The sequence below is a fragment of the Carassius gibelio genome, chromosome A22 (assembly GCF_023724105.1).
Source record: "Carassius gibelio isolate Cgi1373 ecotype wild population from Czech Republic chromosome A22, carGib1.2-hapl.c, whole genome shotgun sequence".
Classification (NCBI taxonomy): Eukaryota; Metazoa; Chordata; class Actinopteri; order Cypriniformes; family Cyprinidae; genus Carassius; species Carassius gibelio.
The window spans coordinates 6970985-6997708 of NC_068392.1; the positions used below are offsets into that span (position 1 = coordinate 6970985).

The following is a 26724-nucleotide window of genomic DNA, read 5'->3' on the forward strand; positions in this document are numbered from 1 at the left end:
TCATGCCATTCAATATGACTCGCCCCAACATTCTGTTGCGGTAGGAAACTTGGACCCATTTTCCCAAGCTAGTACAACTTCATCTTGGTATAGAACTCATTGGTTTTCGTAGAAAACAAACAGATTTGGATCTTGGCAAGATAAAAATTTTAATATTGTTAAACGTGTATACAATTTGGAACCAAGAAATATTTTCAAATAACAATTGACAAGATCAGAAGAACTTCAAAGCACAAGTCCGGTTGTGATTGCACAGATTCTTTAATTAAAGGACCAAATTGTACATTTCAACAAGCAAAAAAAATAAAAATAAAAATAATAATAACAAAAAAATAATAATAAAAAAAACAGACCCTTCATATGTACCTATTGTCTCAGCTACTTTCAGTGTTAGAAAATTAAAATAAACCCAAAAGTGATATAAAAAATAAAATGAAATAAAAAGATGAGTTATTTTAAAACAAAAACATGGCAAACCATTGACATGGATTGACAAGTTCTAAGCAAATAGTAAAACATAAAAATTCTGGAAAGAAAATTTACCAGTATGGCACCTTTTATTTTTATTTATTTAAAGTTTAAAACTTCTTAAAGACATAGTTCACCCAAAAATGAAATTTGATGTTTATCTGCCTACTTCCTGGGCATCCAAGATGTAGTTGACTTTGTTTCTTCAGTAGAACACAAATGAAGATTTTTAACTCAAACCTTTGCAGTCTGTCAGTCATATAATGGAAGTGGATGGGAATCACAGTTTGAGATAAAAACATACACAAACAAAACCAAATTAAACCCTGTGAACCGTGATGATACATTGATGTGTAAAGACACGAAATGATCAGTCTGTGCAAAAAACTGAACTGTCCTGAGCGTGTTCTCAATAGCAAGTGCGTTATGCTTCTTCTTCTTGCTTTATGGCAGATTGCAGACTTATAAGTGCATTACCACCAATTATTTCTCAAATGGACAATTAACACTCTATCTACAATCTCAATTAGGAGTGTCAATGGTCCATTTGAGAGATATCTGCCATAAAGCAAGAAGAAGAAGAAGATGCCATGCACTTGATGAAGAAGAAGACACAAACATGCTCAGGACAATTAGGACATTGCGATGAATCAAAGTTAAAATAACTATATAAAGACTGTTCAGTTTCTTGCACAGACCGATTGTTTTGTGTCTTTACACATCAATGTATCGTCATGAGTCACAGGGTTTAATTATTTTCTTTTTTTTGTGTGCGTATGTTTTTTTTTGACTCTCAAAGCTTTCATCCACATCTACTTCCATTATATATATAGACTGACAGACTGCAACTGTTTGCGTTTAATATCTTCGTTTGTCTTCTACTTAAGAAACAAAGTCACCTACATCTTGGATGCCCTGGGTGTAAGCAGGTAATCCTCAAATTTCATTTTTGGGTGAACTATCCCTTTAATATAAACAAACAGAATGCACAACCTTTACTCCTTAAAAACATCTCTCTAGAAGCCTACATCTTGTGTCGGAAAAAAGTCAAACCTGGTTAGGTTGCGGTGCTCTTTAAAATAGTGCATACAATACAATATCAAATAACTTGACTATTTACAAACTCTTTAATCATTTCTCATATATGTGTTTAAAGGAAATTTAAATCCATAGTCGAGCCAGTGGTACCTCTTATGGGAAATGTCTGCAAATACAGCATATATGTGACCCTGGACCGAAATTGAGATTTATACATCATGTAAAAGCTGAATAAATAAGCTCTTCATTGGTGAATGGTTTATTATGATCGGACAATATTTGTCCAAGATATAACTATTTGAATATCTGGAATCTGAGGGTGCAAAAAAATCTAAATATTGAGAAAATCCCCAAAAAGTTGTCCAAATGAATTCTTAGCAATGCATATTACTAATAAAAAAATACATTTTGATATATTTACGGTAGGAAATTTACAAAATATTTTCATGGAACATTATCTTTGCTTAATATCCTACTGATTTTTGGCATACAAGTAAAGTAATTAGTTATTAATTAAGTAAAATAATTTTAACCCATATTTTTTGGCTATTGCTAAAAATATACCCCAGTGACTTAAGACTTAAGGTTTTGTGGTCCAGGGTCACATATACAGTATGTATTTAAAAAAAGGAACGTAAAACAGAGGCTGTCCTGGAAATGTATTTTCTCTGTGACTTTATAATACTATAACATTTAACAATATTATTCATTAAAACCTTGCAGCACCTTGATGAAATATTCTTTTTCTTTTTTAACTACTTTACAATATACTCAACACATTCAACAATGTAAGCTCCCAGAATCTCTTTTCATGGACAAAACAAAACTGCTCTTGAACTGGTTTTTGATAAGTTCTGGACTACATGGTCTCATGTCAAATGCACAATAATCAGGCCCAGTCCACACGAGCACGGTTATCTTTAAAACCACAGATTTTTCTATGCGGTTTGGCTGTTCGTCCACATGCAGACGCATCACCAGGGTCTGCAGGGTAAAGATTTTCAAAAGCTCTGGTTGTGTTATATCGTGTAGACAGCGAAACCAGAGTTTTGGCTTTTGACATCAAAGACTGCGCTGTTAACTCCGCCTACTGGAAACTTTTTCAGGTTTCCGATTGGCCAGTATGGCTTTACAGTTGAGATTATATCGCCACCTGTTGGCTTGGCATGCTCTTGACAGTGCTTCATAGCACACGTTTGCACTTTCATGTGGACGGATTTTCTTAAAAACGGAAGAAGAAAAAACTGTTTATAAAAACACCCGTGTACCTGTGGACACGGCCTCAGAGTTAATCATGTTAAAGATATTTAGTAGATTGTACGGGTTGGCTCATACAAAATGTATGATTTTTACTTCATTTGAAACAATTCAAAACTTCATGCCTTAACCTGATTTATTTTAACTCTTAAAAATTATTACACGTTTGTCGCAAGATTGAGCTGGTTCTGGATTCACTATAAACATGAACACTTGTATCTAAAAGGAAAGTTATTTTGATCTGGAGTCATCTTTCCAAAATCTAATCTCACCAAAATGTAATAGTGAGAAGGCTTAAGATCTACAGATCTACAGAAGAGTATGATTATTTTTTTGTACTGCTAAACTGCTTTATTATTGACATCGCACATAAGTTTTCTTTAAACTGTCAGTAAACTGAAGGTAACACCTTTGCTTTTTTCATAAATAAATATACATCCCAAACATCTGTTCATATAAACATAAAAAAAACTCCTTTACTGCGTTTCAAGACAATCCGTTTTGTAAGAACTATACGCTGCATATGCTCCTACATGATTTACAGACATTGCATCGCATGTTTTGCGATGTTTTGCCCAATTAATGGCGACTGATATCACTCACATACTGTACTTATGCACAAACGTATCCAAACATGCACCTGATACAGACAGACCATCTCAAATTGTGATCCACTGCATCTGTCAACTGGAGAAATGTCTCACGAAGCAAAAGTGATTTCTGACACAGAGAAATAATCCAAACGTAACTGATACATAATTAATTCATAACTGAATGAATAATATAAATGAGAGTGCGATCACATTATCTGGGATGGAATATTAGCAACTGGTTTGATATTTCAGAAGTCAGTCTGGCTCATTTTACTTAAAATGTATTTATTCAAGTTGATAAGCAAACCTGAAAGAAAAAAAATTAAATAATTTTTTTTAATGTCTTCTTTTTTTTTTTTTAAGTCCTCTCTTGATTTATGGGATTTTTTCGTATGGATCTGTATCGATCTGTATTCAGAGGTAGAAACCATTGGTCTGAGGGTCAGGGGGAGGTGGGTGTGGCTCAGGAAGCGGTTGAGGACCGTTGCCGGGTGTGGCCACTGCGTTGCCATTGGGAACCAAACAACTTCCTGTATAGGCCACACTAGCAGAGTTGAGTATAAAGCCTGTCTCCATCTGCAAACAAAGAACCAAAAAAAGGTTAGAAAGTATTTAGCTAAATGGCTAAAAGCTAGCCAAAAGTGTATCAATTTTAGAATGATTAGCATTATGATAATTTTCATGTCAATTAAGAACATCGTCCTCCCATTTAGCAGTTTTTCAAAAATAGTTTTCACCAAAACATGGCTTTTGTTAGCGTAGCTTAAAACAGCTTTTGAAAGCCATATAGTGTAAATACAGCCTAAAATTGACAAAATCCACAGCATGCAACCATGACCTTTCATTAGCATTAGAATAACTTCTCTAAAGCTGACCCAAATTACAGAGCTCACTTACGGTGCTAGCTTACAGAACTAGCACGGCGGTGGCTTATTTAAGCAGGTTAGTGGCAGCTGGACAGCAGATGTTGTCTTTGCTGGGGTCATTAAAGGTCTTCATGAGATACATTCACCAGGATCATAACCAGAAACAAAAACTAATTCCATGCTGTTTTTGGAGGAACTCGAATCAAATCAAATTCCAAATTGCTACATACAACATGCTAACCAAAACAAATCTTAAAGATTAGCTGGGTAAAAGCTTTTAAAAACAACATCTCTTGGCATAACTTGTCAGTGTATGTTATTTTACCAAATCATACATTTTGCTAATGTAGGAATGTGTTCTGCAGATGATAAGTAAATCTTTAGCTTGATCACAAAGCTCCTATAGTAATAGTATATGACAGTGTAGTGTTAGTATGCATGAGGTAATGTTGATGCTGGATTGTAGGTCATGGCTGCTCACGCCTGACTGGGCATTTTAGCTCTATTCTCCTTTCAGCTGAGAGCAATGACCCTGAACACAAACAACTCAGAAAACTCAAAGCCCAGGATGTAGTGCTGGAATGAATTGTCTCTTTTTTTCTCACTTTGCTCTTCCATTGAGGATTTATTTTCCTAAGGTCGCCATTCCAATTTCAGTACTATTTATAACTGTACCTCCCTTTTTCTTTGGAAGAGTAGCTTCAGTACTTTTTTGGCAAAAGTCACTTCTGCAATGCAAGAGCCTTGCGGTGCAGTGCACCAGCCGAAGTCAAAACAGTGTAACCCAAAGTATCTCTGATAGTATTTGGGGTCTAGATTTAGTTTCGGTTTGTGTTTGCCAGTGAATTGTAAGTGAACTCAACAAGACACAGTATTTAAGATATCATTTATGCCAGTAGCACAGACAACAAGGGATATGTTATTCACCAAATTTGTCTTAGCAAGCACTTCTAACCTTCCACAGAAAACACAATCCCTACAGTACATGTGGAACCTCAGCATGGTGTCCTACATGCAGAAAAGCAAGATCGTCTGGATAAATGAGTGCAGACAGAAGCCCATGGTCTCTGAATATTGCCTGCTGCATGAGCGGTCCTTTTGTGGAGGCTACTCTTCCTCTATCTCTTGTTCATAGCCTCAGGCTCCCATTTCACAAAATTGACTAGATGCTACAGTTGGCTGCCATCAGTTTAGCGGAAAAACCTGTCTGATGCCGATGGGTTGACCTGGAAGCTTACACTCTTAAGCTGAAGATTACGAACTAAATCACAGTCACCATAATAAAGCAACACAGCAGGCAAAGCAAACATCCACCTGTGTGGGGCCCCATGGCGAATCTCCAGAGACTGCCAAGACTTTGTATTGTAGGTCTGCCACTGTGCATTATGAAATTTCAGAACATTAGCAATGACCTGTTAGGTCTTGGCCCCTTATACAGAGCACAATTAGATCAGAGTGAGCATTTAGGCCAATGGAAAAAAAAAAGATGAGAAATATGGAGGGTGGGTGTGTGGCGTTTTATGGTTTGGAGTCTTTTTAAAGAGCATGTAGACAAAATCAAATCTACTGAAGGCTTGGTCAAAAGGGTATTTATCATTATGTGAAATGTTAAAGACAATTTGATACAATTTCTAGTACACAATATTTCTAAGCCAGCCATCTATTTCTCCTTGACAATGTACATAAAAAAAACAGGATGTCTAATTCTGCTCCTGGAGGGCCATTTTCAGGCAGAGTTTAGTTCCAACACATCTGCATGGAAATTTTAAGTGATCCTCAAGATGTTTATTAGCTGATTCAGGTGTGTTTAGTAAAGACAAGAGCTAAACATTGTTGGAAGGTGGCTCTCCAAGAGTAGGATTTGACACTTCTGGCTAACTGCAATACCTTTGGTTTTCCTTTGTCCATCATTGATGGTTCTAGGGCAACATTTTCATCCACAACCATTTCCTATTTGAGATCAGGAGTAAAGTATGTGCTTGGGGTTTTGGATAAGGTTTGACTGTTTGTTTGGCATGTTGATCCAGGAGCTTGTATCAACTTGGTTAAATCACATTGCGCAACTATATCCTTCCTTAATTCTTACCTTACTGTGGGTGGCATCATGGGTCCAAACAGAGCCGTAATCTGTCAATGAGGGAAGGTTTGAAGGTGGGGCTAATCCCAGGATATGCTCCAGAGAGGAGTTCTGTTTGGTATAGGAGGTGCAATAAGTGGGTGCGTCTTTTGGCTGTTGCTGCTGTTTCTGATAACCCTGCTGATAGGACGAAGATGAGGCCATGGCTCCCTGAAACTGGCCTACATCCCCAGCTGTACTGATGTTCATTGTAAATTCCACCCCTGAATTGTCGTTCATATTGTAATGTATACCCAGTGTTTGTGTGTGTGTCATCTGTCCATTGGGAAAACAAGGTCCATTTGTGGCCAACTGGTCTGTGAAGTCATATCCACCATTCCACTGGGGATTATTGTAGACCCCGTTCGGAGGGGTATCACTACCCACAGCTGTTTTCTGTTTATATTGGAATGGGTTAAGCAACTGGTTGTGCTGCCATTGCTGTGATTGTGCTTTACTAGTTCCTGTTAGCTTATCACCAAGTTGAGAGTTCAAGTTGGCTTGTGTGTGTTCAGGGACCCAGTGTCCATTGTGTCCAGCTGGTACCGAGTTCACCAACAAAGTATCATGGGTAATAGTTGTCTCGGTGTCTGCTGTAGACACCTGTGGTATTGGTGCCTGGATCCAGCTCTCAGTTTTGTGGCAAACTGACTGGCCGTTGAGATATTGCTGCATACTCTGTGAGAGATGAACTATGGGTGTTATCTGCTTTTGTGGCCAGAAATGTACGTAAGGAGCAAGCATGGAGGAAGTCACTTGAGAAGTGGAATCGGAAGCAGAACATGATTTAGGGGGTTCAACAGAATCTAATACAGTGGCAGGGTTTTGAGCATCTTTCGAGTCCTCGATCCGGTTCTCCAGTGAGTCTTGGACGTAAGAGAGGATTTCGTTGTTGGTGAGAAGATCATTCAGAGATGGGACGTAATCTGGATCCATCTCTACCTGGATCATCCTCTCATCCAGAAGCAGCAGCTCGAGGTCCTCTGCGATGAGTCCAAGGTTTTCCAGGGCACTGAATAGCTCACTGTTAGAGCAGGTTTCCTCGTTTTCCAGGGACAGAGAGTCTAATGTTGCCAGTAGTGGGTCGAAACTTGATGGTCCCTCTTTGGAGAATGCAGTTACACCATTCTGCGCTGGATTCCAATTTTCATTTTCCGCCGGAGAAGAGAAAGTGCTAGTCTCTCCTTGCTCACTGAAGAGGCTACTGTGGAATGACATTCTAGGCTCCATAGCAGGCTGGCAAACATAAACAGACTCGTCCTGTCTCATCATGGCTCCCAGCAAAGAACTTGGGTCCAGATCATCCTTTGAACTTTTGTCCACCTTGCTCTTTTTGGTTTTGTTGTTCTTGCCTTTGCCCTGAAGGGTGTCGGGGAAACCTGGCATGGGGTAGCTGATTTGGTACAGCATAGCTTCTCCAGTAGCAAAGGTGAACGGAAGGTGCATAGATCGCTTCCTCAAATGCTCTCCACCCTCTTCTTCTCTGAATAAATGAATAAAAAACTTTGACAGTGGATGCGTAAGAAGTACATTCATCAAAATCTTGCTAATTCGCCATGCTATTTAACAGTTTAAAGGTGAACACTAGCATGTTAATCAACTACATCTATTTTGTAAATTGTTAGTGCAGAAATATAAATGGATATTAGCCATAATATACTTACACAAGTGGCCTCTGGGTGGCAATGATGTAGTCAGGCTTGCCGTTTTTGTGGACAAGTCTAGCGTTAGCTTGTACCCATTTCCAGCGGTTGTCCTTTGTAAGCAGTCTAAAAACAGTAAGGCCGCTTTCTCCAGTCTTGATCACTGCAATAGACAATCCAACAGTATGTAAACCCTGTTATTAGACATACAAATCAGATTTTTCAGCCTTGTTTGCTAATAGATGTTGGCTCCATACTGAATTACTGATTTTACTGGATTTAAGGCTCAAGTTCATGTTCCTCTACTCCTAACGTCAAGGATTTATTCAATCTCCTCCGTAATCTATGGGATTATGGGAAAACATTCCCCCTTGTGTCTCTGTCTGTCTGTCTCTTTTTTGCACTTCTTGCCATAGACTATCATAGAATAATCAGAATCCAAAGGTCCATACAACTGATAATATCAGTCGATTTCACTTCCTGTGATAACATTTATAGATTACCTCCTGTGAACCAAGCTGAATGAAAATACTGTCACTTCAAGTATTTGCCTAAGAGCACACTGCTCATGTCATTTAGTGTCACTAGTTTATTTTAGACACAAAGCCTTTGGCAACAATGTCAGCATGCATCAGCAGAAAGACAGCTCATCATAGCTGTTTCTTAATCGTCACGTAATTCAGTTATGTAGCATTATCAACAGTTTCTTTAGGCTGAATTTGACTTTCTTGCACAATAAAACTCCAACATGACAAATCTGAAAATCTTACTCCTGACATGGTTCTCAGCACAATAGAGCATATCAGCTGCGTGGATGAACTGGTAACCTGAACCACGAACTCGCAGCTCTGCCTCAGTGTAGCCAAGAACGATTTTACCCCTACAAGAAAGGCAAAACCAACATCAGTGACACCATTTTCTATTGTACTTATGGAGGTATAAACATCTGTATACAATGCAAGCTACAACTCTTTCAAAAGAAATGTCCATCATTACTTAGCATCACAGGCCATTGGGGTGAAGTCCAACTTGTGTTTGGTTCTGAAAATCATGTTCTTGGTTCGGATCTCCATTATGGAAGGAGGCTGTAGGGGTGTCGCTATGGCAAACAGGGCGAGCTGGGGTGGCATTTGGCCTCCATCGTCCGAATGCCTGTTCTGTCCATGCAGGAATTTCAGACGTCCTTGAAGATTCAGGGCCTTAATCGGGGATACATGACAATGAACTTTGGAATTTCTACTACCATATTTTCCGGACTATAAGTCGCACTTTTTTTCTTGGTTTGGCCTGGTCCTGTGACTTATAGTCAGGTGCGACTTATTTATCAAAATTAATTTGACATGAACCGAGAGAAATGAACCAAGAGAAAACATTATCGTCTACAGCCGCCAGAGGGCACTCTATGCTGCTCAGTGCTCCTGTAGCCTACACTGAAAACATAGAGCGCCCTCTCGCGGCTGTAGACGGTAATGTTTTCTCTTGGTTCTTGGTTCTAAATAAATGCGACTTATAGGTCAGTGCGACTTATATATGTTTTTTTCCTCGTTATGACTTATTTTTGGACTGATGCGACTTATACTCAGGTGCGACTTATAGTCCGAAAAATACGGTATACAAAAAACATTAACAAAAATTAACTGGACATTAATTTAAATCTGGAATTCCATCTAATAATTATACATCTCAAATACATTGTAACTACCACAAAAAGAGCAAATAAACAAGAATAATAAAAATATGACATGCAAAAAATCATGTTAAAATGCATTTGCATGAAAGACGTGCATAACCGATACACATAATATATGAACATACACAGCTGGAGCTGGATGAATTTGTTGCCGTGCCCTTGGCAAACCACATAATTTGTCTCTGACTCAGTGTGGGCAATAGTGCTCAATCCAGGTCATATGTTAATGAAAGCTATGACCAGAATGTGTCACATCTGAATGTTTGCTCGTTTGTGATTGGTTAGTCAACCTTACAAATTCTGTTCTGACTGGCAGTGATTAAGCCATCTAAAAGTGAATGTTTTATGTATGTTAGACATGTTTAATTTAAAACTACAATGCAATATTGGCTGGAAGGCACTTTTTTGTTGTTTCATTTCTGGGTGAGCGGTTCCTTTAAGGCTTTTAAATGATGTGATGTCTTGTGTAATGCCTGATTTAAAGTAGTTCTGCTTATGTTAGGCTACGCAACAAATGTCTCAGTTTGGGAATTACTTCGTGAAGCATTAATACAGAGATTCACATTCAAAGGAAAACGTTAGTCAGGCTATATTTCACTTGGCGCTAATAAAAACGAAGCTTTCAGCATGACTTTCCAAGTTGGCAGTGTGTCAATAAAATAATCATGATGGAAGCTAATTGGATTTAATGACGTGTTCATTGTGAACTTCCCAAGAGAACATAATAGTTGCATTCAGAAATGGCAAAAGGACCAAAATTTTTATTAAAAAACCTGTTGGAAAAGAGTTTGAGTTTGCTCATATTCATAGCTCGTGCTAATGAATTTCTCTGAACACATGGGTTCCGCTCCTGACAAGTTAAGTGTAGTCATGCTATTTTTGAGGGAGATGGATTTTTGGGGAAAGAAAGTGAAAGAAGGAGACTAAAGAAATAAAGAGCAAGAGTACAGAAAATCCTGCAGTAGTGAGCTTTGCACGCATACGTATCGCTTCACTACCACATTGCCAAGATTAGCAAAAAAAGAGACAGCTGTCCGGCTGAAAAGAATGAATGGGAAAAATAATTTTGGAATAAAGACGCTCTATACTGTAGCTAAAGCCTGGCTTTCTTCAAATTAGCTTTACAGATGCTAACAAGAACTGGCTCTCGCTATTATGATCTGTTTCTTCTAGGACCAATTAAAACCTGTTCCACATGACCCTATTGCTCCTTTAAGATGGACAACAGAACCTAGATGCTAACTCACTCTGTAATCTGGAACATCGGGGCTTAGAGACTTTGAATAGCAAGATATTTTCCATTATATTAATAGGTAGGCAGCTGTGTAGGCAACTCGTTAGGTTTTGAGAGCAAAATGAAAGCTGTTTGACACTGACCAGGAATCCCGAAGAATTGTCTAGGAGGCATCGGAAACGACAGACGAAATTTCTCTCCAGGAAAGAGGAGTTTTCCGGAGGCAGCTGGTCAGGGTTACATGTCACCAGCGACATGCTTGGGGCAGGATCTCCATCTAAGCGAAACAAAAAAAGAACTTAGAGACTCTAAAGAGAGTAGTGTGTCTAGACTTTGTCAACCGGAGGTCATCATTGAATTATCCACTGACCACTTTTTCTGTTTTCTTCCTTTCTGTTTGCTGTTATCCTTGATTCAATTGGACATTTTAGTGACCATAACATTTATTTTGCAACTCCAGGAGCTTCCACTAAAGGTCAGACCACCCTCCCCCTTCCCCCTCTCATTAAAAAAAGAATTTGCAGGCTAAAATTACTCAATATAGTGCTGCCATGATATAAAATGATATATTTCCTGACCTTGTGGTGATTCTTCTGTCTGCGTGCCGGTTGGAGGCGGGTTCAAGGCCCAGTGTAAGTTGCGTCTGAAGGCCTGCTGGTCTTCAGTATGAATGAGTTCAAACACATTTTGATGCACCACATCTGTCTGGGTAACCGAAGCACAAACGACGATGTGAGAGAATTAAGTTGAAAGGATGTAGCATAGCTTTATGGTTTTAAAAAGTTTCAAGACTAACAACAAATATGTCAATTAATTTTTAGGATCTGTAAAGTCAAAAGAAGAAGTCTCTCATGCTTAGGGCTGCATTCATTTGATAAAATATAAAGTAGAAACAGAAATATTGTGAAATATTACTACAAGTTTTCTACTGCAATAAATTTTAAAATCGCCAAATTCAGTTTATTCACTGAAAAACGGCTTATTTCTGACCGCGTCAACTTTGACCTGCTATCAAATTCCCTCTTTTCTTGTCTAAACACATCCATACGAACAAAAGAAGGACATCGTAAGCACAGAAAGTAAACACATATAGTTGGATAATTCATTAGTGAATTATGATGAATTGGATTACACCGTGCCAGACTGAATCTCAGAGTAAAGCCTATTTGATTAAGCGCATTCAATTTCTACTGCATTCAAACTGTTGCTCGAGAGAGAGAGACTGCAGTATTAAACAGCATTAGGCAGATCAGATGTGTGTGTGTGTGTGTGTGTGTGTGTGTGCACTATGAATAGAGGTGAGAAGTATGGAATGATTATCCAACTGGTGAGTCTGACGTAATTCTGATTCTGGGAAAGTGTACGTACAGGGCATCCTCATCAATCAGATTAAAACGGTGTCCTGACACCTCCAAACTCATTACGTCATGCCTGGTTTGGGCATAATTTAAGTGCATAAGTAGCTCTACTACAAAATAAAAGCCTATTTGCCCCAAGAGCGAAGCGTTAAAGTAGCATTTTTACACTTTTTAAAAGATAAACGTGATAAAATCGTGCATTTAAATATGTTTAGTTGGTATTTCATGAGGATACATATGGGAAAATCCAATCCCTAAATTACACTGACTGTAATTCAGCTGTCTATCGGATTAGTATTAAAGCAGTGGCTATATGATACATATGTGTTTATGTATGAGACTGTTGAGAAGGATAATTACCTGGTGGAATCCCAAGTAATCCTGGATGGTGTGAGAACAGTAGAAAATGATCCCCTCAGCAGTGACCACCAACACAAAGCCATTGAGAGCCTGTGACCATAAACAAGAGATTTCTAAAGCTACATCTCTCAATTTGAATTTTTATTGACTTCCAAAGCTGAACCCCAAAATAGCTTGATAAATAGAGTTTTCTTTTCTGTGTTGATGTATTTCCTATTAAAAGAAGGAAGGGAGTGAAAAATGTAAATTCCTTACACTGTATGCTACAAGGACAGTTATCTGAGTACACAAGCATATGCCATCTTGTTCTGAGTGGGTATTGTCGTGGAGGGGATTTTGCATCACCATCTGGTGGGCTCTAAGTGTGGATCTGTGATTATAGTAATCTGACACATCCACAGACAACTGTGTGTGGCTACACCGTGGAGTCACCGTACAAATCCACTATCAATAAAGCCCTCAAGCACTGAGTGGGACAGTCAAATAAGTATGTGGGTAGAATTTTTCACTTTTTATATGCACCCAGTACGTAAAAATGTGAAATATATTTATATTTTGAAATTGATTATAAAATAAAACTTAACAACTGGTAAAATCTGAAACCTACACAAACATGATATGTCGATTTCATGGAGAAAAAAAAAATACTATAAATACCACAACATAGACATTTTTTTTTTTCATTTTTTTTTTTTTTTAATAACATGAATAAGACGAAAACAAACACCGATTCACAGAAAAGCCCTACAGTGCAACACTGTACTCCGGTCTGAGTGTGAATAAGGGCTCTCTTGAAATCCTCTGAATGTTTTATTGAGGCTGTGCTTGTGTTGCAAACACTTTCTAAATGCAAACTGAACCCTTTAACCTAAAATGATATGATTAGGCAACAAGCAATAAATCACTAAATCGTCTCTTCCACTTTAATCTGTGATTGTTTTTGGCCGGATCATATGTACATAATAATGTGCTGCATGTAGTAACATCAACAAATAAGCCTCAAGGAATAGTGTGCGTTACCCCATCATGAATGGTACAGCAAGTTTATGCCCCTCTCATTTGCCTGAACATCTGCATCACACACACACACACACACACACACACACACACACAGTCATACATGCACATCAGATCTAAACACACAGAAAACACTGTTGAGTAGCAGTGCTCAGTATAAATATTTCTGCTTGTTGGATGGCAGAACAGCCCACACGGGGCTCTTACAGGGCGGGAGGGGGAGGGAGGGGGGCAGTCAGAAAGCATTATTATCAAATATGTACCACTGCATCGTTCACAGTCCAGCACACACAACTATACACACACAACTAACATGGGAGAGAGTGCAAGAGAGAAGAGAGAGAGAGAGAGAGAGAGAGAGAGAGAGAGAGACAGAGAGAGAGAGAGAAAGAGAGAGAGAGAGGGAGAGAGAGAGAGAGAGGGAGAGTATGAGGTAGAGTGTGAAGCAGAGAAACAACAGAAGGTAAGATGATAGATAGATAGATAGATAGATAGATAGATAGATAGATAGATAGATAGATAGATAGATAGACCAAATAGGAAGAAGGAAGGAAGTGAAACTGGGACAGAAGGAAGAAAGTTTAAGGAATGGATCAATGGAAGGAAATAAGGAAAGAAAAGGAAGGAAGAAAAGCAGGAAGATAACACGATGGAAGGAGCACGACAGGAGACAAGTAAAGAAGAGATGGATCGATAGATGGAAAAAAAGAAGGAACAACGGAAGGAAGGAAGTAAGGAAGGCATGCATCGAAAGAAGACAGAGAGTAAGGAAAAACAGGCAGGAAGAAAAGAAAGAAAAAAAAGGAGTAAAGAAAGGAAGGAATAGACAAAGGAAGAAGCAAGGAAGCAAAGAAGGATGAAATAGACAGTAATGAAAGATAAAGGATAATCAGAATTGGAAAGCATGTGTGATGGACTGAAAACACAGATGTGAGTGGGCAGGTGGTTCAAAGTTCTTAGTCACCGGATGGACAGAGCAAAACTTTCAAGAAAAATAAAATAAAATGAGAAAATACTTTTACCTCTTATTTTATCCTTCCTTTATAATACATGAGAGCTCCATCTGTGCATTATTCATGCCTAAGTGTCTGAAACAAGAACAAGGCCGGGCAGAAATAGCCTCTCCTCTTTTCTCCTCTTCTCCTCCTTCTCGAGGACATCGTTTTAAATGTCACTTTATAACATGCTATGAAGGCACATGGACGCCACACACACACACACACACGTTTGGCCTTCTGACCTGTAGTAGGAGCTCTCCTTCATGCAGCCAGCCGTCAACCAATCCCGTTGCTTTACTGTTGTCATGGTTACTGTTGTTTGCTGACAAACCATTACAGCTGTGGTTTTTCAGAGCGACTGTTGACAGAAAAAGAGAAAGAAAGATATACATAATATATGTTGTACTCTTGTAATATATGCTGTTCAACTATAGTTAGAGGTGTTAGTGAAGCATCACTATTACTATTGTAATTGAACAAACCACTAATGCTAAGCACTAAACCTCTTTGTTCCTGTAGCTCAAGTGGTAGAGCGTTGTGTCAGCAAGCACAAAGTTGGGGGTTTGAATCCCAGGGAACACATGTTAGGAGAAATTAGTTCACAAAAATAACAACACAGTTCTCAATGCAACAGAATTCTCAAATATTTACTTATTAGCTCAGAAGAAACTGCACATGCACACTGTACATTTGCCTGCATTGGCGGTTGAAATGTTGAACAATTTTCATGCCCTGCCGCAAAGAGAATTCAGTTCGGCAACATGTGACAAATGAGAAACATTAAAACCGAGAGCCTGTGTGAATGCACCGTCATAGAGACTTAATGGAGATCTTATTCAAGTACCATATTAAGAAACTTTATCTCAGCGTGTTTTTACCAAAATTCATTAAGACATATTCAAACTTGCTGACATACAATAAGAGTTCAGAGAGTAATTAACATGGTTAGCAAACCTCACATTAAGTTTTCAAGTCTTTGAGTCCATACTGAGATCTCTGACTTAATTACAGATTTTACGGAAAGTGAGCAGAGTTTCAGACGTTCTAAAGCACAGAAAAACAAGAATCAAACAAAAATCTTAGAAGCAGAGATTTTACACATTACTCCATTAGCTATACAGGTTTCCCATACTCTGCCACTGGTCAGGTGGACAGATGGCCCCCTCCCAAACTCTCACTATTGGCTGAGCTACTGTTGCCATGCCAGGTTGGTTCGAATTTTGAAACAAACAGAGCAATTATAGCGCCACAGAAACACACCCTGTGTTCCATTCGGAAGGGCTCATCAATCCCTTCAAAGGGTTTACCCTCTTAGAGGGAAAGCTTCGAAGGGATGAAGAGTATAGGAGTAAAAAAAAAAATTTTCTTGGAGCCAACTTCTGCGTCATCTTAATGAGATGATCGAGGAGGCACCTTCGTCGCACATTTTGTACGCTGGTTGACCCCCAAAATATTTTATGTTAAATATAATGTATATTTGTATATGTAATGTAATATGTATTTGTAATGTATATTGTGTCTATGTATTTGAAACATTTTAACTGACTGATACATTGTAATTTTGTTGAAGTACATTGTTGTTTTGACCATAACAATTTGACCAAATCCATCTCGTATAAATATTACAGTAGTATAGAAAAATACTATACATGCATTAATAGGTGAAGTGGAACTCTGTGACACCAAACAACTTCCTTGTGCAAAGGATCACAGAGGCCCTTTGAAGCGGCCAGAGTTTTGGGGCACTTTGGTTTGGAAGGACCCTTCAATAAGACGGCCATGATTGTTTTCACTTCAAAGTGCCCTTCAGAGGGTGATATATCCCATTTGGAACGCACCGAGAGGAGGCAAAAGCGAGGCTGCAGAGCCGGCATGCTAGTAAGACTAGAGAAGCGGCCACACAAACCACTGCTTTCAAGTACTTTCCTTAGCAATGTGAGATCCCCCGCTAACAAGATGGATGAACTGAAACTACTGGTTGCATTGATCAACGTGGTTAAGGATGGCTGCATTCTGCTCTTCACAGAGACCTGCCTTCATTCATCTATTCCAGATGCTAGCAAGCCACACAGTGCATTGCTATGACAGGACCAGGGACTCTGGTAAAAGCAGAGGAGGGGAACTATGCACTTATGTGAACAACAATTGGTGTACTAACACCACAAATGTAAACAGTCACTGCTCCCCAGACTTGAAGTTTATGACTATTAAATGCAGGCCCATATATCTTCCTCTTGAATTTTCTGTTGTTTTGATAACTGCTGTGTATATACCACCGGATGCTAATGCTAATGCATGATGACATTAGCAGGCTGCAGAGTATGTATCCTGAGGCTATTCACATTGTTAAAGGGGACTTTAATCAGGCAGATTTAAAGGTAGTGCTCCCTAAATTCCATCAGCACATTAAATGTGTTACTAGAGCAGCAAATACACTGGATAAGGCTTACTCAAACATTAAGCGGGGCTTCAGGGCTAAGCAATTACCATATCTGGACCAGTCAGACCACATGTCCCTGCTTTTAATTCCATCTTATACCCCCTAAGAAAGAGTGTTTCCACCACATTCAGAACTGTCAGAACTTGGCCTGAAGGTGCCTCTCTTGAGCCGCAGGACTGTTTCGACTCAACAAACTGTGATGTTTTTAAACACCAGGATTTGGATCAGCATACAACAGCTTTCCTGGTCTACATTAGGTACTGCATGGACTCTGGGGTTTATGCTAACAAGAAGCCTTGAATGACCAAAGAAGTGCAATGTCAATGTCTGCTCAGGGAGAGGAACACTGGGTTCAGGGCTGGTGATGAGGATGTACAGTGTGGCCAGAGCCAAACTGAAGAGAGGAAACAGAGTAGCTAAGGCTGCACACAGGAGGACGATCAAGGATTGCTTCCAGAACAACAACTATAGGGAGGTCTGGAAAGAGCCAAGGTACAGTATATTACCAACTACATACCCAGCAATCTCTTGGCTGATGGCAGTGACGCGTCACTGGCAGAGAAGCTGAACAACTTCTTCGCCCACTTTGAGGTGAAACCACACTACATCCATTAACACACAGCAACAATATCCTCACAGTGCTGGAGCATGAGGTGAGATGCACATTGAGGGAAGTGAAACTGAGAAAAACCGCTGGACCCGATGGCATTCCTGGACAGGTGCTGAGGGAATGCGCGGAACAGCTGGCTGGGGTCTTAACCATCTCAGGCCACTGTACCACTCTCCCTGAAGTCTGCTATATAAGTCCAACTTCAAAAAAAGACTGAACAATTATCACCCAATAGCACTGACACCTGTTATTATGAAGCGCTTCGAGAGACTGGTTCGGACTCACATCATCTCACATCTTCCACTCAGGTTTGACCCATACCAGTTTGCCTATAGAGTCAATAGGTACACAGAGGACGCCATTGCAACAGCCCTCCACACCGCTCTGTCCCATCTGGAGCTACAGGGGAACTATGCTCGGCTGTTATTTGTAGACTTTAGCTCAGCGTTTAACACCATCCTCCCTGACATGCTAGTGTCTAAACTGTCAGATCTGGGAATATCTCACTCTGTTTGTCTTTGGATCGAGGACTTTCTTACTAAATGCTCACAGAGGGTAAGAGTAGGCTCTCGTATTTCCTCAGCCTCAGTTCCTCAGGGCTGTGTGCTAAGACCCCTACTGTAGACTCTCTACACACATGTTTGCACCCCTGTCCATGCCAGTAACACTATCATTAAGTTTGTTGATGATACCACTGTGGTGGGGCTCATCTCTCGGGGGGACGAGTTCACCCACCGGGATGAGGTGGAGCAGTTGTCTGTGTGGTGTACAAAAACCAACTTGATCTTGAACACCACCAAGACCAATAATCTGATAATAGACTTACAAAGGAAGAAAACAGACATTCAGCCTCTTTTCATCAGCGGTGTCGTGGCCAGTAACGGATTTGCTCTGTGTGGCCCTCTCTCAGGACAAGACAAACCCTTTTGAGCATTAGTGGAGGAACTGACCTACAAACGACAAGGGAAATGGAGAGAGACAGGCCAGGCCAGGAGAACAGGGATATGGAAAGCTTTTTCACTGACAGAGAGAAAGAGAGAGACAGAAAAGTTAAGAGGAAGCGCTTTTCACTTGTGAGAACATACGTGGAAAACGCATTTGGGCACAGTGAGAGAAAGGTGTCTTCGCTCTTGCTCCTAACATCTAGCAACGACATAAGCAAAAGTCTCATATTTTATTAGCATCTTGTGGCTGATATTAAACCCGTGAAGCGCTCCGCACAGTTGCGAACATCTGTTTGTTGTTATTGTCCAAAAATGTCCACAACAGCTGAACTACTATTTACACCAATTATTTCCGAAACCAAAAACTCACTCAAGCAAATGCCTCATGAAAACTAATTTTGATGATTACATTTGGCTCCTTTTATTCTTCTTCAACAACCTCTGACCCTTTTAATAGTCCTGACGCATGACCTGTCATGACCCCTGACCCCTGTCGAGACATGATTCAATGAGCGACAAAGAGTTTGACGTTATTCTTTGAGAAATGAGGACGCTTATTTTAATTAACATAAAAATATCTAAAGTATATTATTTTAAACAAATATTTTTGTTAAAGCATTAAGGGATAAAATAATTGACAATTCCTCTGGACAGGTTAATCAATTCATAATAAAGTGGTTCGATAGTGTGTTTCCCATTTACCCTTCAGAGACCTATGAATGTACTCTGCTGTAGCGTGAAATAAGCATGACCATTAACAGCGTTTACATACGCCATGTGTGTCAAACTCATTTAACCCCAACTCATTTGGGGTCACATTTTGTTTTAGTTGTTTATATTCATTTCCGTTAAGATCTTGTCAAGGCAGAATGTTCACAAGCAAGCTTCACAAAGCATGAGTGCATTTACCTATGCTAGCATTATAAAGTAGCTGTCTGTCAGTGACGCAAATGTTTTTAGGATAGCATATTTCAGAAGATTAGGCTTTGTTATGACCATAGCAAGCATAGCAGCAGTTAGTAGGCTTGATTTCTTGTGGGTTTACTGATGGAGTCAAATCAGCTGCAGGGAAACATCAATAAAGTAAGTCAAATGTTAGCATTAACCCCTTAACTGTCACCCCATCCTGAATACGGGACGCCTACGTTTACTTCACTATATTACAATCAAATCTAATCTAAATCTAATCTAATTCTTTCCCCTTTCTTTATGTTGAAGGTAAAAGGGTGTAAAAGGGAGCAAAGCTGTGCTACTGTGTCTTTTGCTTCGTGTGGAAGATAAAATGAGAGAACAAGAAGTAGAAACGCATCGAGAGAAAGCGGCTATGTTGGGTATCAAATATTAACTCTCTATCCAGAGCGGCAAGTCATGTGTTGATGACATCACGGCGGCAGATGTGGACGTCTGCGTGCGGCCCGAGGGATCGGGAAGATCAGGCGAGATTCTGCTGGGCCTGGCTGAACACTGCACTCGGGACAGAGAGCGACAGCCAGCAAATGATAAAAACATCACAACACACACGTTTCTGTGCACACACAGATGAAGGACTCGCAAGTAAAAGAGTCACACTGGCTCTCCTTTTCACCCCCTTCCTCTTCTATCCCTCTTTCTTGGCAACATCTTACTCATTTGTGGCTTGAAGGTTCGCTAAGCGCTTAGTGCTGGCATACAGAGACCTGCTAAATGCTAATGTGTGCTAAACTCACAACACTCACAAAACAAACAAGCAAAAAACAACAAACTGGGATTGTAAAAACATGACTACCATACGCTATTACATGTTTTCTTGAATTTGTGGTTGGTATTATAAAATAATTCGCTAAAAATGTCGCTCTTTGGTTTTAGGATCAGTATACAAGATTTTTGTTTTCCAACACTGTTAGCATACTAGTCACATTAACACTCAGGGCTAAAAATAACTACATGTCAGAATTGGATGTCAAATCGTCAATTATGATATCATGAAGGGGTGAGATTGTGTCAGAAAGCAGAGCAAATGACCTCAATGACTGGAAGTTTGAAAACAGAAAGAAATGGCAACTGAATCATTAAAGATTTAATGGACTCTGATATGGAAGTTATACTTTAAAGCTGCATAGATGAGAATCTTTAGATGTCCAGGTACACCTATTGATATTTGTTCATTCATGGTTTTAATTTAGTCCTCTTGTTCTTTCAACATATTGTACACATTGGGTTAGACATTCATAGTATATAAATCAGTATGGATTATATATTTAGAATAATTTCTAAAGTGATATACAGAAAAAGCTGAAAATAAAACATTTGTGAAACCTGGCAACTGCAATATAAAATAAATAATGTCTTCATAGATTTAGCAACTATGGAATTGCAAGTGAATATTTTAATCAGTTGATAGCCTAGAAAAAAAAAAATAACTAGAGAAAATATGCATAAAATAAAATAAGAAAAAAATTGCCTAGCTAGAATGTTTATGCATAAAATAAAAATGCATTAATGCATTATGTATTATATATTTTAATTGGTTGACAACCGTAAAAATGATAAGAAAATGAAAGAAAATTATAAAAAATAAGCCTAACTAGAAGAATTATGCAAACAATAAAAGTGCATGAAAAATAATTTAATTGCTTAACAGCAGTAAAATAAAACGAACTAACAGAACTTAGGCTAACTACAACAATTATGTGGAAAATAAAAATGCATGAAAAAAAAACACATTACATATTTGAATCGGCTGACAGACAGAAAATAAAAACAACAACAATAATTAATAAAAATAATAATAAAGAGGAATTACTCAAATAAAAATGCATGAAAATGCATCCCTTTAACAGGGTTTCAGTCTGACAGCTGCACTGTACACTAAACGCCAGGGAACAACATCTGTCTCCTTCACTAAAACACTGCAGAAAGCCAGCTGTAGCCACCACACAGACACATACACACACACACACACACACACACACACACAGTTCAAACAAGTGTCTACATGTACACCACTGGATGGGTTCCTAATTGTGTGTGTGTGTGTTTACAGTATGTGTGTATAAATCTGGTCCACATTCCGATCTATTGTAGTGTGACAGCGGGACAGCAGCGAGTGGAAACACATCAAACAGAGGCAGAGGTCTTTACTGTGGCTGCTTATGGATTTTATTTTATTTTTTCTGCTCCAGAGTTACTGCTGTAATTACCCTAGAAAAACAGTAATGCACTCCTGATTAAAATGAAACTGTTTGTGAGCTGCACTGAAGCTTACTAAGATGCAAGAAGGACATTCATTCAGTGAGTTTTAGAGATGCAAATGCATCCATATCTGAATTTATTGATAGCCCTTAAAATTAATAATACATAAATTAGCCTACTTTCTTACTGAATTCAACTGACATGCATTTACAGATGTTTTAAATCAATTGATAGCCCTAAAAATAAAAAATAAAAAATATATAAATTAGCATAAATGTAGATTTTTATTGGATTCAACTGAAGTGCATTCACAGATCTATGTATATCAGATATATAATCACAATGGATTACTTAAAATCTCATTAAATACAGAGATACTCAGCCTGTCCAAATGAATGGACAATTGACCTCAGATGTGAATCTTTCCAGACGGGATTTTTGTTCTGAGGCAATTCAGCGAATGTGATTACATCACAGCTCATATCATTCCTGGAAAAGCAGATGAGCAAACAAAACCGCACACAAATATTCACAAGAGGAGATCTATGAATAAGAGAGGTTCTACCCCTAAAAACCCTTTTATAATTATGAGAAATTTCATCTAGTAGATCTTTTAGGATTTTGTCTGTCAGTAATTGAGCCATTCAGGAGGATATCTTTGAGATTATTGCACAAAGATGGCCTTCATGATCATTAAAGTGAGCCAAAATAGCATGTAGCTTAGCATTAGCATAACACATCGTTATCTACTACCAAAAGACAAACAGAACAGAACTGTACACTATGTATTACAAACTATCCTTATTAAAAACACACGACAGCTGTAGAGGAGCCAAAAGACACAAAGTACAGTCTAGCGCTTCAATCCAAAGATGTCTGTCCTGAAGTTTATACGACTGAGCTTAGGTTTAGCTCTCTTTAGTTGTGCCAAACCAGTGCATGAGCTCACATTATGATCGTAACACACTAAAATATCTAATAAAATGAAATGAATGTGAAGACAGTCCAGAGTACAGTTACGTTTTCCCCGTTGTTTTCAAAGTATGAACACGTGGAACAAATTTAAGGAATTATTTGCCCTTAAGGGCTTCTTTATTTGCTGGGAAAGATTATTCAGACTAGAGAATGGACACTATTAAAGATTAAATATGGATATATATATATATTATATTCAAAGAATGCTGCCAGAGTGGTAATAAATTCTAAGAATTAAAACAGATACTCATGAATAAATAAGTAAATTAATTATGAAATAAATAATTTATGAAATATATATATATATATATATATATATATATATATATATATATATATATATATATATATATATATATATATATATATATATATATATATATATAATCAGTTAATAAAAAAGGGAACTTGGGCACATTTTACAAGAAAATACTCTTTCAGTTATCTACTTAAAATGTTGCATTCAATTCTTTCAATTTCTGAGTAAAAATTGTTTTCAGCTCATTTTATTTTTTTAAATTCTTAACACATTTTAAAAAAAATAAAATCTAAAACTTAAAAGTACACTATAAATAAAATAGTAACATTTAAATAGATAATCGATCTGTTTACATAATTTCACTTTTGAAATTCTTTATACATTTTTGACAGGCTCTTTATAAAATAATATATATATATAATATATAATATATATATAATAAATTAATTAATTAATATGAATACTTTTGTGTTTTGATGTGCTAACACACACCACTGTAATGCCACAATAATAGTGTCAACCATATAAACACCGCTCCAGTAATGTGAAACATTCATATTCCAACAGAAGAAGTGGATGTGTGTGTTGGGAAGGTCCTCACACTCGCTCAACAACAGCCTTGCTTGATTAAGAAAAACACACGCATTTCCTCAAAGCTGCTCACCTCGTTCAGCAACGGGTTCAAGAGTTCACTCCTGCCAGACTTTTTGCAGGCCCTCTTTCGTTTCTCTCTCGCCCTCCCTGTTCTCTCGCTTTTCAAAGGGACCTCGGCATGAAGGGAAGTGGATTAGCTCTAGAGTTGTTCAACCAAAACACTTTCATCTGGCACTATTGTAGCTCGCCGAGACACGGAAGGCAAGAGAGAGAGAGATGAGGTGTTATGACTGCTGGTAGAAATGTAGAGTCAGACAGACAGAGAGATAGATAGATAGAAGTAAAGTCTATTAAATCCAGATTCTCATCTTTTAAACTCCATAACCTCTTAACACTGGGATGTCAGTCGGTCGGAGAGGTTAAACTCCATCGTCTCTGAACAAACCCAGTTTTGTTTGCCGCTCTTTGTGCAGTTCACCCTTTGAGTAGCTGAAGGGCCCCTAAGGGTCAACACAAGTGTGTTTTGGTGAACAGTAGAGTGTTTCCTGACACACAAACACTAAACGCAGATAAAGTCCCACCCTTAAAAGGCGACACTTTGAAAGGAAACTTTCGTGAACTGAAGAGGGTCGGACTAATTGGTCTCTCACTGCGGAGGAAAGTCTGGGGCGCTAGCAACCGGCGACAAGTGAATACAAAAGGACAATGAGGAAAAAGTGTGCCAATTCAGTCAATTGAAGAAAGCTCCGGGCATGATGGCACGAGACATTATAAATAGCACATTAGGACTACAGAAAGTCTCAGCCAAAAACATTTTTTTGTTGAAAATTATCCAACTAAGATTGTCTGAAAAGGCCCTCAAAACAATAACTGAAATGATTAAAGACTAAAGAACAGTGTAACACAACCACATAAGCTATAATAAAGAAATGTTTGCTATTAATTAACATGTTTATTTAATATACCTTTGTCTTTGAATATTGCAAAAAAATGTATGATATAAAATGTATGTTAATATGGGAAATATATATGGTATAAAAATATGATATGAGGCATAAAACATCTATATACAATCATCTATATAAAATCTTTTTCATATACAGTACATCTGTGTATGTAACATACATATCAGGGTTCATTTGGTACAAATTATTTAAATTTAATTCAGAAATTCCATAATTAATTAATAAAATTAGTAAAATAATGATTCATTAATATTAATAATTATATATATATATATAATATATAAGTAGTTATGAATGGCGATCTTAATTAACAATAATTAACAATACAGTTAATTATTATATTAATTATATGATTTAATTATTACTATTACTTATGAATAGTATATATATATATATATATATATATATATATATATATATATATATATATATATATAAAATTAGCTCAATTTTTAAATCAGTTGAGACCCTATGTATTTTTTTGGTTTGTCCCACATTTCCTAAAACATTCAAATGATATATTTTTCCCACATTTCCTAATAAATAAATACATTTGTCCCACATTTACATCGTAAAAGAATTCACTATCCAATATACCTTCTTGAAAAATAAGGCTGACATGAAGACACGGTCAATCTTTGCTTAAAAAACAAAAACAAAGAACGTCGATGTTTGGAAGTTACAGTTATATAACTTTCTGGAATTTCTTGTGTTTTCAAGGCAAGGAAAAAAGCTTCTGCTTCCACTGCAGAAGCTGCACAAAGTGTGATCTAATCTGCTGTGAAAGCCGTAACAGCGATCTTTGCAGAGGATGTTTCGTGGAAAAGCGGTCAGAGGCTGGTTTTGGCAGGGTGGCTGGGGATCAGAGCAGAGATCTTGTAAAGCAGGATGCTAATTATGCTAATACACAGGCCAGACTGGAATAACGTGTACGCTTAGCTGGGATTTCTGCCTTATTCCAAGCATCCCTTTTCATTTCCACTGATTACTTTACTGAGAAAGAGGATCTTTTACATAAGACTTATGACCACAATATCTTGATCAAGAGCTATCCACCTTATTATTCAATGCGGAAGTAAAAAAGTGCAGAAACGGCAAAACTGCTTGCACTACAAACCAGTGTGTCCATAATTAAGATAATACATTAAATGAAAAGAATATGGTAAGACACACCAGTTTGCAATATCAAGCTGCTAAAATAGCTGGAAGCGGATGACACCGGAAGTCAGAGACATTCAGTTCCACTCTCACGGGAAAAATAAGGTGGATAGCTAAATGAGAAATAACACTGAAACTGCGTTTAACGTAATCGGAACCATTCAGATAAATGTGATAATCCCTTAAATACACACACAATCGCAGCGTTGTTTATGTCTACATGTATTTTAAGCCAAAAATTAGAACAACATGACTCTGTTGCGGCATCAAACTAAACAAACCACAGGCGTCTGATTCTGTGAAAACATCTCATGACACAATGAATCATTCTGTTCGGCACTAATGAATGCTGGCAGGACATCGATGGCTGTTTTATTTGCGTGTTTAATAAATGTCATAACCATAAGCTTGCCATAAATCAACAGAGACCTGCCAAGATGGTGTACACAATCCACTATCCATCATGGCGTAATTAATGCCTCGCTTGCTCCTTTGTTTTCAGATGTATTAGACTTCCCATGATGCCTCTGTGCAGCCCTTATGAGACAGGAGAGAGGAAATTTTTTTAATAACAAATTGTGTCTTGATCTTATGTCATTCTGACACGTTTTTTGTTACGGTTCGCTAGTCTTGCATTATGAATTAATTCACAAATGAATGATGGGTAACATCCAAGTTAAACCACTCCTGATGCATGTGGCAGTTTATTTTTGTAAAGAATTCCTCTTGAATTCAAAATAGAAAATTTGGATGAGGAGAGATAAAGAGAGATAAGAGAGAGGTGCTAAAAATCAAAATGAAAGAGCTCCTGTGGTGTCATCTGGTTCTCAATCCTAATTCGTAGGTATTTGGAATGCATACAAAGATTAAGGATTGCCCTGCATGAACCTGGTTATAAAAATATCACCACACACACAATAAAAGGGGCTGTGTGTGTGTGTGTGTGTGCGTTATAGGATATCTTCTAGAC

At 38.1% G+C, this 26724-nt stretch overlaps 1 protein-coding gene across 1 annotated transcript in view; it reads right to left on the reverse strand.

Moving 5' to 3' along the window:
• Nucleotides 1-218: 218 nt before the first annotated feature.
• LOC127942718 (aryl hydrocarbon receptor) overlaps nt 219-26724 on the reverse strand; it is a 33614-nt gene continuing 7108 nt past the window's right edge. The window contains exons 3-11 of the mRNA XM_052538633.1: nt 14881-14996; nt 12624-12713; nt 11484-11610; nt 11049-11182; nt 8978-9180; nt 8752-8861; nt 8003-8144; nt 6309-7821; nt 219-3932 (exon numbers count right to left, since the gene is read on the reverse strand). Of these exons, the coding sequence (XP_052394593.1) occupies nt 3771-3932; nt 6309-7821; nt 8003-8144; nt 8752-8861; nt 8978-9180; nt 11049-11182; nt 11484-11610; nt 12624-12713; nt 14881-14996 (2597 nt within the window). The 3' untranslated portion in view covers nt 219-3770. The remainder of the gene's footprint in view (nt 3933-6308; nt 7822-8002; nt 8145-8751; nt 8862-8977; nt 9181-11048; nt 11183-11483; nt 11611-12623; nt 12714-14880; nt 14997-26724) is intronic.